Here is a 12,268-nt window from a genome sequence, read left to right as displayed (position 1 = left end):
TAATATAGTTAGCCTAAAGAAACAAGGGCTCCGTCCGTCCCAACTAACGTTACTGTTCGGAGCCGCGACACTGGAAACGTAACACTAACCTACAACAGAAATCTGTGTCTCATCTAACGTAATTCACACTGATTTAATTGTTCTTGGATACTTAGTTTGTTACTAGTGCACGTGACATGCAATTACTGTTTTTTCCCCAATTTTGGGAAGTGTTACCTAATATAAATATAAAGAGCCAGATGCGATCAGTTTTTTTGATTCTTTAGTAGCTGGACCTCTGGCTTACAAAGGCTGCCATTAGACCAGCTGCTGTGTTATCAGTGGGGGTTTTAGGAGCCACCCTAGGGTGATTATTTATAACACTCCTTCTCTAGCTTGCATAGTGGCATAGACGGAACATTCTGTTCATTTGCTTTCAAATGTGCATCTTGAAAGTGTTTGAAATACATCCTCGGTGAGGTATTAGCACACTTACGGATACATTTTAGAAAATTTCACTTTAGAAATGTAAACTCTGTGGATTATTTGAAATTCCAGCACAAGGTGTACCTGTTTGAGAATAGCATGCCATATGTCGACAACTCCCTCTGACACTTTTGTTGCAGTTAAAGCCTGTCACTGATTGGTTTAAGAACTTCAAATGATGATGAATTCTGCTCGACCTGCACTAGGAGGAGGAAATGCAGTTTAGTGTACTTCTGACGGCACGAGACTGGAGACTAAAGCCCCAAACTCATTAACTTTGATGTGACAGACAATCCCTGGAGGCATGGTGATAAGAGGCCATTACAGAGCTTTTGCACAGAATGTGTGCTTATTTGTTTGTGAATACACATTATGAGTTAGGATTTATTATTGTTCAAACCTGTCCTCATGTATGATAAACATACTGTCATTTTCAGTTTTTCTCCTCGGCTGAGTGACTGAGGGAGGATTCAGTTCTTTCTGTCCAAATTAAAGAGATCCTTCAAATCGCTGGCCAGGTATCTGAGTCATTAAGACCCTCATTAACAGCCTTGTTACTCGTTAATTATCCGCAGATTCATCATGTGTTAAATGCAGTGCCACGTTCTACCTTATTAGGCTGGAGAAAGGCTATTAGCCACTAGGAAATAATAATCAACAGCAGTTTGACCTACATATGAAACTGCATTTTTTCCACCAGCGGCATCTCCTTTACGTGTGTCTAAAATATAAGTAATAAGTGATCCTGTGTTTGCTGCTTTTCTGTCCTTTCATCTCAGAGTGTGTGTGTGTGTGTGTGTGTGTGTGTGTGTGTGTGTGTGTGTGTGTGTGTGTGTGTGTGTGTGGTGTGTGTGTTTCCGTGTGTGTGTGTTTCCGTGTGTGTGTGTTTCCGTGTGTGTGTGTTTCCGTGTGCACATGTTTGATCTGTGTACGTCCTTGTGTGTGACTGTTAGATGATAGAAGTATTTTTCTTGCTTAGCAACCCTTACACACGCCATGAGTCCCTCCGGTGAGAATAATGCATGCGTTCATCTTATATTAGAAAGATGGATGTCACTTCTTCCACATATTTTATTTAACCTTTTCTTTTTTATGCACCTTTCTTCTTTTCTCACCATTCTTCTCTTTTGATATGCTATTTAGGCTTTTATGATGCACTGCTTTTATTAGGAGTGCTGCACAATAATACAATTGTTAAGGGCTATATTATAATAAAATATAATAAAACACAATCTCTTTATCTCTACAGCAATTCACAAAGTAGTTATAAAACCCTCAACTCATAAAAGCAACACAAAGTAAGCTACACATAAAAGCAAAGCAATAATAAAAAGGAAAAGGTCAGTAATTACTAACAGAACAGTATTTTATTAAAATAAATTTCAAGGGGGGATTAAACTGATAATAATCAATCTTCTTGTGGATAAATAAATTAAATTTTGGAAACTTACAAGAGAATGATATAAAATAGAATAATCAAAAGTAAAACCACAAAGGTAAAGATATCCTGACTTTTAGTGTTTAGAAGTGGCAAAGCTCCTAAAACACTGTATACTACATTTCCCATAATGCAATTCAGTAGCTTTTTTTATTAGGTCCACATTACCCTATAAATACCCACACATCCAGTTTGCAGGCTTTTTGTTTAAAAAAAGTTGGCTCTTGTGTCAAGCAAACTGAACTTCATGTATAAAATCGGTGGAAAACTCCTTTAAAGGCCCATCCACACAGTTAGAAGTGATCAGTGGTGTTTTACAGTTTATCCTGCAAGTATGCAACCCACTTCAGATGTTAAGTTTAAGAGATCTATGATACAAGCGCACTTGATTTTTTTTTTCTGCCATCACTGTCCTCCTTTCCTCCTCAAACGGTTTCTCAATGCTGCCCTCCTTTCCTTTTCATCTTTAAGTGGTGTACTCTACACGCCATCTCTGTTTGTAGAGAGTTTTTGCTGCACACCTCAATTTCTCGCCTTTGAGATGTCTGAATGTGGTTCACCTTCCTCTGTGGTTTAATAGAAACAGAGACTGATAGAGAGAGAGAACACCACCAGTTATTAGAGGAATAAACTCTAAAGAAAGAAAATGAAAGAAAATGCAGGTTGAATGTTTGTCAAAGCTGTGATATTAATGACACGTTGCTAAGCTCTTTTTTAAATTAATCCCGTTTCCATTTCTCTCTGATAGGTCTAGCTCAGGTGGTCTGTTATTCCTAATGTTGTGTGTGTTTGCATGTGTGTAAAGGTATCAAGCTCTGCATAATTTACAACCTATGTTTTTTCAGCATCCTCTTAGTGCTGCAAATCTTCAGAAGATGTGGCACCACAGAGGTGTACTGTCATAGCTTGTTCAAAGGTACAATGTGAATCTACAGTTTGTACAACATTGCATCCAGAATCTTTTCTAAAATGGACACTTTCCCGCATAGACTAGTGATATTGATATTGACTGGGAAAAATATTTTAATAAAGAACTGATGAATTGCGGGACACTATTTTGTTATACTGAATTAGGATGTTAATGTTAAAGATAGCCTGGTTGGATATTATTTTAAGACTTTCTCTTAACTTTAAGCCCCTAAAACCGTTATTTGAAATGTATGTATGTCTCTATAAAATCAAGTTTTCATGACTAAATAAGCAAGTTCATAAGTTAAAGTCAAAGTTTAGTAAAATAACGTTGTTGGTTATTATTTATTAAGCTCTCAAAATCTCTGCTAATCTGCTTCATCAGGACTGTGTGGGTGTGGTGTGATCAGATTCGGTTGACAGTGGCCTGGCAACAATCCAACAACATGAAATTTAGATTCAAATGTTTACTCTTTTTCACAACTGAGCCCATTTCAAAACCTGTGAGACACACAAACACAAAAAACCTCTTGTGAAATAGCCCAAACTGTTCTAACTTGGGCAGAAATGTTTGCGTTCATATAGGATCCCATCACTCATAGTAACAAGCTAATTGAGAAAAAGGGGTTTTAGGGCCTTTTAAATTGTAGATCAATACCAGAAAATACAATTTTAGAGGGCCATTTCCTTAAAACTTGGAACAGTACTCAATGCAACCTTTTTGATCATCTGTGCAGAACAGAGCGCGAGCCTCCTGGTGCAGAATTAAAGCACAGTTAACTGAAACTGCTACATTTACATGCACCCTTTGTTTTTTATTATTATTTTGTTTTCTATTATACACATCTGATCTGTTTAAAGTACATATGTCAGCATGTTGTAGTCGTGTAGGTCAAAAACAGCGTCCTTACTTCCCAAAACTGGAAGAGTTAGAGACACATAGAGCGAGCAGGCTTGGATGTCCTCTCCAGCAGCGCAGATGTCACTAAATAAAATATTTCATAATCCTGCCCAAATCCTCTAATCACCATGACAACAGGCAGCAGGGAGCCAGAGAGTGGTGGTGTGTGGACCCCCCCCCTTTTTCTCTCTTTTCTTTTCCCTTTTTTTTTTGTGGAATTTGGGTCCACACACTGTCACATTTTCTCCTCAATTTTACATTATCACCTAAAGAATACATCACATTGACTTTAAGTAGTGTAAGTTAATTGGCACATTCTGTCAGAGTCAACTCAGTCCTTCAGACAGTCAGTCAAGGCACGCCAAAATCATCAATACTGGCACATTTCTAGTTTTCTGCAATTTCTATGCCACTTTTCTCCCTAATGGGTAACCATATCACAACTCCACAGCAAGGCAAGGGCAAAGATAGTAAGCCAAAAAACTCACTGAGAGGTCAAACATGGAGACGACCGCGAGTTTGAATTTAATTATTGAATACCTGGTGATTTTCTTCAGTGTCGGAACGAGTGTGTAGTGCATTTAAACTGTACAGAAGGTGCAGAGACGCACATACTGAAGGCCTGCCTGCTTCGGTGATAGGATAATGGAGGTGATGACCTCATGGGGTGAAAGGACCTGTTGCCTGGTAACAGTGTGAATAACAGCGAGAGAGGGTATTCATATCACCAGCGTTATGTGTTTGAGAGAATGTGTGTACGTGTGTTACATCGGCCAGCGTTGCCAGGTAAGGGGGATGATGATAGTGGTTTAAAGTAGAGAACAAACACATTCAGGTGTGTGTGTGTGTGTGTGTGTGTCTGTGTGTGTGTGTGTGTGTGTGTGTGTGTGTGTGTGTGTGTGTGTGTGTGTGGGTGTGTGTGGTGTGTGTGTGTGTGTGTGTGTGGTGTGTGTGGGTGTGTGTGTGTGTGTGTTGTGTGTGTGTGTGTGTGTGTGTCTGTGTGTGTGTCTGTGTGTGAGAGAGAGATTAGCCTATCACAACGGCAAACCTCACAATCCCACTCTGTGTAAAGACGTCCTGCTGCGGGATGCATTTCCTACATTTTACTGCTTCTTCTGCAGCTCACTTGACTGTGTGCGCCACATATAAATAATTAACTCCCTCTCTTCTCTCTCTGTCTCTCTGCAGGTATTCGGCCACAGATTATGAATGGGCCTATGCACCCACGCCCCCTGGTGGCGCTGCTGGATGGGCGCGACTGCACTGTGGAGATGCCCATCCTTAAAGATCTGGCCACTGTGGCTTTCTGTGATGCCCAGTCCACACAAGAAATACATGAAAAGGTACAAACTTTCCCTCTGTAATTTTTTGGGAAAATGCAGCACCTACAAGTCTTCAAGTCAGGATTTTTTTATTCCCAAATTCTTTTTATATATTTTACATTAGTTAAACTGTGACCTACACTAAAACAAACCTGTAGCACCAAACTTTTAACTAACCCTTTGTAAATCGGACCGCTGTCCTGGGATAGCTCTTTAAAACCTTGTTCAAAGTGTTTTCCATGAATGCTTCTTATTTATAAGCTCATTTTAAAAGCCTTTGTTTATGTATGTAATTAACTTTAATTAATTATAGTTGATTTGCTGTCAATTAACTTTTTGTTGTTGCGTTAAACACTCTGTAGCCTGTAGATGCCAAGTCTAGAGTGGATATGTTTCTAATCTGCCGCACTACTCTGCCAGGAACAAAATATAAAGGGAAGGAATGAGTTGAATTAAAACGATGATGTGTCAAGTTAGGTAGTGTAGCAGTAACATGTAACTTCAGGTATTGGAGAATTTTATAATCATATCGTGCTTCCTAAGATTCCTAAAGTCATATAATTGTCATTTCCATTTGATATTGTAGGTTTAATACATACAATTAATAAAATGCATAGATTGAAATGAGAAATAAAAGAAACAATAACATTTTATCAAATTAAAAGTATAAATGTGATTAAAACACAGATACATAGAATAATAAAACAAAAAACCACATAGTTTAGGCAGACCTTTACATTACAACTTGCATTAAATTCCTGATCACTTTGCATGTGACAGACATTGGATATGTGCAAACAGGAAGTGAGACATTGTTTGTAAGTTTAATTTACAGTAAGTGTTTGGAATAGGTTGGACCAGAGATCTTCAACAGGGAGTCACTGCAGGGGGGCCTCCAAAGTATTGTTGATTTTGGAGGCCCTCCTAATTAAAATGAATTTAAATGAATCCAGCAAATTATTTGCAAATATAAAACCCCACTGATGATAGGCTTACTGGCCTGTAAGGTAACCACTACGTAGCCATCCACAGATACAGTTAATCCTAAGGATTCAATGTGGTCACATGTACAGTGGCTTGCATAAGTTTACACACCCATGCTAAAGTTGATTAAAAAGAGGAATAAAAAACCTTTTTAAAAAATTTGGGAAATTGATCTTAATGCCTTAATTAAAAAGATTTAGGAAAATTCAACCTTTTAAGGACACCAATTTTCTTTGTAAATATTATTCCTTTAAAATACAGGGGGCATAAGTATACACATCCATATGTTAAATTCCCATAGAAGTGGACAAATTTTCATTTTTTTTTTTTTTAAAGGGCAGTTATTTCATGGATCCAGGATGTATCCTTTCAGCCATCCTTTCCCTTGGCTTTTGGAATTAAAATAGCGCCCCCCCACACACATCATCACAAACCCTTGACCATACATAGAGATGGGGAACTTTTCATCTCTTAATGCAAATCAAACCAGCTATGAGGCTAACTGAATTAACATCATGCCAATCTCTAGGTATGGTGAAGGGTATGTGATGATATGGGGTTAGTTTAATTCCAAAGGCCAAGGGAACTTTATCAGGATGCATAGTATCCAGATCCATGAAATAACTGTCCTTAAAAAATAAAGATGTACCTGCTGCTATGGGAATTTAACATAGGTTTGTGTATACTTATGCCCCATGTATTTTAAGGAAGAACATTAATTTATTTAGAATAAATTAGTCATTCACAAAGACAATTGGTGTCCTTAAAAGGTTGGATTTTTCTAATTGTTTTGAATTAAGGCATTAAGATCAATTTCTAAAAGATGTTTTTTTTTTATTCCTCTTTTTAATCAACTTTATCATGGGTGTGTAAACGTATGCAAGCCACTGTATGTGTAACATTAAGAGAGGATTTATAAAATTGTGCAGACAATTATTATTTTAATAGCTGAGTATTCTGTGTACTAAAAAGGTACAGGTGCCTTGCCTTGCCTAAAAAGGTATGTAAAAACGTTAAAGACCCCTGCAATATACCACATAATGTTGTATTCTGTAGCAACACAATGAGTCTTCGTTGCTTGCTGTAGTAGTAGTAGTAGTAGTAGTAGTAGTAGTAGTAGTAGTAGTGACAGTATTTACAGGAACACACACACACATATTATGATATGGACATGATATACACTTTGAATGTGACTGAGTAATTTGTCTTTAGTTGAGTGCTGAAGAATCATCTCTTTCTTCCTTTTGCATCTCCTCCTCTGTAATGTTTTAATAATATTTCAGCCCACTGGCTTGTTCCACTCTCCCAGTTCAACTATAATGGTTTCATCGCTGACTGTAATCCCACTGGGTGCTGAAGTGCTGCTTTGTTAAATAAGAAGGAGGCTGGTAATAGAAATGCAGTATAATTGTTCTGAGCCAGAGTGGGTAAAACATTTGTCTTATTTTACTGCCTATACACTGGAGCCAGTCTGTAGCAGTTTTACAATCCAAGCTGGAGGGTTTGTGTCTTTACACTCAAAAAGAGAATAGGAAGGGTTTCACATCACGATTATATTAAGTTCAATGAAAACGCTAAATTCTCAATACTGTCAATGTTTTTAATCTACAATTAAAAGGCAGTTGTTATACTTTGATGCCTACTGAATGATGTGAATTTGGAGTTTATATAGGAAGAAATGCAATAAATAATTGTTTTTTTTCATATTACTTAAGTCTTTTGGCATACACATATAAACACAGACACGCACGCATGCACGCACACACACACACACACACACACACACACACACACACACGCACAGTCTCTGTACAGCAAGATGCTCTCATAGTGCATACATTACCCATACTGAAGACCCATCTGAGAGAATAGATGTTGGCAGTGTTCCCACAACTATAACTGCACAGCAGAGGGTACAGATGGGGCACTACACACATGCACACATACACACACACACACTTCCCGAGAGCCTCAATGCAAGTTGCAGTAGTGAAGTACTGTTCACACACAAACTTAAACAGACTCACACACCAAACAAGCAAACCGTAGCACACTGCTGTCTTTTTTTGCATTCACTGCCTGGAAGTGAGCAGATGCAGCATTTAAGGAATCTGTCACTCAAAGAATCATTGGACAATGTTGTACTTGTGTTCTTTCAAAGTGCAACTGCAAGCCAGTGGTGACCTGTAAATGTGTTGTGGCCCCTGCTGAGTACAAGTTTAAAGAAAATTATTAAAAAGCACTTGTAGGTATGTTAACTAATTAACTAATACAATGCTGTCCTTGGAAAGACACTAAAGACAGAAAAATGAAAAGTGGTTTGTCTGGCTGTATCAGTAACAACTGTTTTTATGAAGCACTGATGTTCAAGTGCAAACTAAAATTTCAGTAAAAACCTCAACCACAGCACAGTTGAGGATGTAATTATGTGTATCTCGCTCGTGCAGAAAACACAACACCGGGACAAAAAGAGCGTTTTAAGAGAAATGGAGAATATCAGTACTTTGTCATACATAAATGGGAGTTTTATTTGGGCTTTTTTTAATAGTTGAAAGTGTAGTAAATAGACAGGAAAAGTGGGGGAGAGAGAGAAAGAGGAGGGGCATGGCATTCAACAACGGTCCATAGCTGAAAGTGAAGCAGAGACGTCGTGGTTAAGTTGTATGTGCCTTAACTGTGCTCTGTGTTCTGAGTATTCTAAAATGTTAGCGTAATGAAAAAAAATATGAATGTATACAATTATGGTTGTGGACATTCATGTCTGCATTGTTTTCCTCAAGTGTCTGAACATCCAATGCAAGCTCCCCCAAAATAGACCTTTTAATCGCTAAGACTTTTGAGAACCATACACAGAGGAAGGAGAACAGGAGTGTGATGAGTATGAATGTATTGAATTAGTTAATCTTTGTTCCAGCATTTTAGGCATAATCCTTATGAAATAGTTTGATATTTTGGAAAAATTGCTATTTTACCAAGCGTTAGATGACAAGAATTTTAGAACTTTTATGCTAAGTACGGAGCTAGTTCAAGCAGGCGATGACTGAAAGCAATCCAAAGCTCAAGAATATGCCTACTAACACCTAAAAGCCCACCAGTTTATAGTTATTTTTACATATTCATGCTACACAACTCCCTCTTAAACCAGTTTCTTTAAAGCTTTGGAAATATTCCATTACACTGGTGTAGAATAATGTATGTAATAATGTAATAGAGTCTTGTCAAGTGCTTTGCAATATTCATGATCCCTTACTGCAGGTATAGCCCTGTGTAAAACATTGTAAAGATGCACATACACTGTGGCATGCCAGCTCAAACTGCAGAAGAGTTCTTTAACTAATAAACACAACACAAAACACATTTGCTCACTTTTCCTCAGCTTGCATTCCTTTTGCTTAGCAGTCTGCTATGATTCTGTATAGTTCTCCGCCATTGTTTGCCTCCAGCCAAGCCTGCTGCTGGTCCTGCTTTGTTCAAGTAATGAGATTAATGCATGAGGAGAGCTTTAACCTTCAATTTTGCATCCATCTTTCACTACATAGCTTCAATAAAAATGTTGTATGGAAATTCATGGCTATGCTAATCTGGCTGAGTTAATTCAAGCGGATTGTAAATTTAAACCAGCTATTTAACGGTCGTGGCTTGCAGCAGCTACTTGTCCATGCTTTCTGGGTTCTTCAGCAGCTGTCATTCTACTTTATGGTCCTGCCACGGATTCACTTCAGCCTTGTTTGCGTACAGTCTGAATGGATAGATTGTGACAAAAAACAACGATGGCAATCACTCATTATAAACACACAGACTACCACTTATGTTTAAGGGCACACATAAATAATCAATTTGCATTTAGATGAAAAAAAAGTCGACATAAACTTAGGTCCAGGAAAATGGGAGTTAGTAAAAGCACTTATATTTAAATTGCTTATACGTAATGTTGCGGAAATAACATCTGACTTTGAATGTAGAGATGATATTGATTAAGAACAATAATGACATTGTGGTCATAAATGCAAATGTCCAGTTTACTTCCATCTCTAACGCCGCTAAGGATTGTTAAGGGAATACTGATGTATTGAGACCGCGAGGATTCTCTCCTCAGGTGCTGAATGAGGCAGTAGGGGCCATGATGTACCACACCATCACCCTGACCAGAGAGGACTTGGAGAAGTTCAAGGCACTGCGCATCATCATCCGCATCGGCAGCGGCTACGACAACATCGACATCAAGGCTGCCGGCGATCTTGGTAAGACTGAGAAACAAATGCAGGCAAAAAAGAAGGGAGATAGATTTGAAAAGTGAGGCTGTTCAGAAGCAGACAGTAATCATATGCTGAGAATAATGAACAAGGTGGGGTCATATCTGCCCATAAGGCTCATTCAGTCACTACCGCATGAGGGGGAAAAAAAAAGAAAAAAAAAATCAACAACAATTATGCATTATGGATAAAGATAGTGCACTTTTGGATGGTGGCCAAACCAAACTCTGCTTGCTGTATTGACTTACATAAATAACATATGCAACAGGAATTATTACATACTGTAAACGGAATATGTAATGCTGATTGCATATGCGGAGCAGATGCTCCAACTGATATGAAACTCTCCGATTCCCATTTGGCCCCTTCGGCATATGTTTGGTATGAGAGCATGATTTTTGGGGTAATACATCTTAATATGCTTATATGGATTTTTTTGGGAAATGTTCTTTTCATGGTCATAATTAGCACTTATAATTATCCTCTTATCCTTCCCAGTTCAGTGTAGAGGGCCGTAAAGAATAATGATTTCCTACCAATTATTTTGTGGAAAAAAAAAAAAAAAACTAGAGATGAATCTCCCTTCAAAACAGCTATAGTAATTATAAGTAGCTATTATAACTAATTAAATCTGTGAAGCAATTTTTTTTAATAGTCATTTAAAGTATCTATGTTATTGTCATCTCTAGCTTCATTGTTTCCTAATTTTCTCTCCCTTCTGACCTTTTCCAGGCATTGCGGTGTGTAATATCCCCTCAGCGGCTGTAGAAGAGACAGCAGACTCAACACTCTGTCACATCCTCAACCTGTACCGGCGGAACACCTGGCTGTACCAGGCTCTCCGGGAGGGCACGCGGGTCCAGAGTGTGGAGCAGATCAGGGAGGTGGCATCAGGGGCGGCCAGGATCCGAGGAGAAACACTTGGCCTCATCGGATTTGGTAAGATCCTTCTTTCTTTAAAGCCTTAGATTGTTTCTGTTGGTTGACAGCAACTGTAGTCTATGTAGCCAGTAACTATGTGACTACTATTATGGCCAGCAGGGACAGCCAGTTTGAAATGTATGTTATGTCTGCCTTTTTCACATGGGAAAATTAAATGTAGGCCTACTTTTAATGTAGTTTCATTTTTGATATCAGTTAGGGGTGATAATTATCCCTTTATTGAGATTGGCTGTGTTTCCAGGTTAACAGTTTGCTTAACCCACTTTACTTAATTGTTTGGAACTCATTATGGGCTGCAACAAATAATATTTTTGTTATCGACTACTTCAGTATAATTTCTATAGTTCCGTCTGTCAAACGGCATGTAAAGCTGCTGGATTTAGGCACTGTGTGATGTTTTGAGCTCATTGCAAACATCAGAATGTGATCAAGCTCAAATTGACAATGCTAACATTATGTTTAGCAGGTTTAGGCTAATGTTTACTACGCTAAAACCAAGTTGGTGTAGTGGGTTAGCATGCTAACCTTTGCTAATTAGCATGAAACACAAAGTACAGCAAAAAACTTTATTTTTTTGTTTGTATTTGTGTGTGGTCATAAATAAATAGTCTGATGATGAATGTTTTGAACTAGCGATTTCCATTTTATATCAACGACTAATTAATAATCAGATTTGTTGTAACACATTTTCTGTCAAATAAGTAATAGATTTAATCAATCCTTTCAGTGCTAGCACTCATAGGCACATGCAATTTTGCAATCATTACTATTAAGGGATGGATGCACTGTCCATAGACTGAGTGTTACAAACTAAGCTGCTAAAATCTGGATTGTCTCTTAGTTGGTGCTTTCTTCCCATGTCCCCCATCAGGTCGCTCAGGCCAGGCGGTAGCAATACGGGCCAAAGCGTTCGGCTTCAACGTGATCTTCTATGACCCCTACCTCCAGGACGGCTTGGAGCGCTCGCTGGGCGTTCAGCGAGTCTACACGCTCCAGGACCTGCTCTACCAGAGCGACTGCGTTTCCCTACACTGCAACCTGAACGAACACAACC

General features: G+C 38.4%; 1 protein-coding gene across 1 annotated transcript in view; it reads left to right on the top strand.

Annotated features, from left to right (window-relative positions):
• The window catches only part of LOC116705316 (histone-lysine N-methyltransferase 2D), a gene marked incomplete at its 3' end in the record, with an annotated part of 29,351 nt that extends 17,083 nt beyond the window's left edge, over positions 1 to 12,268 (top strand). Inside the window, 4 exon segments of the mRNA XM_032541398.1 lie at positions 4,902 to 5,056; positions 10,116 to 10,260; positions 11,005 to 11,211; positions 12,086 to 12,268. Of these exon segments, the coding sequence (XP_032397289.1) occupies positions 4,902 to 5,056; positions 10,116 to 10,260; positions 11,005 to 11,211; positions 12,086 to 12,268 (690 nt within the window).

The sequence above is a fragment of the Etheostoma spectabile genome, chromosome 17, assembly GCF_008692095.1.
Source record: "Etheostoma spectabile isolate EspeVRDwgs_2016 chromosome 17, UIUC_Espe_1.0, whole genome shotgun sequence".
Lineage (NCBI taxonomy): Eukaryota > Metazoa > Chordata > Actinopteri > Perciformes > Percidae > Etheostoma > Etheostoma spectabile.
The sequence above is the reverse complement of the archived record's forward strand: the minus strand, read 5'-3'. Positions and strand labels throughout refer to the sequence as shown.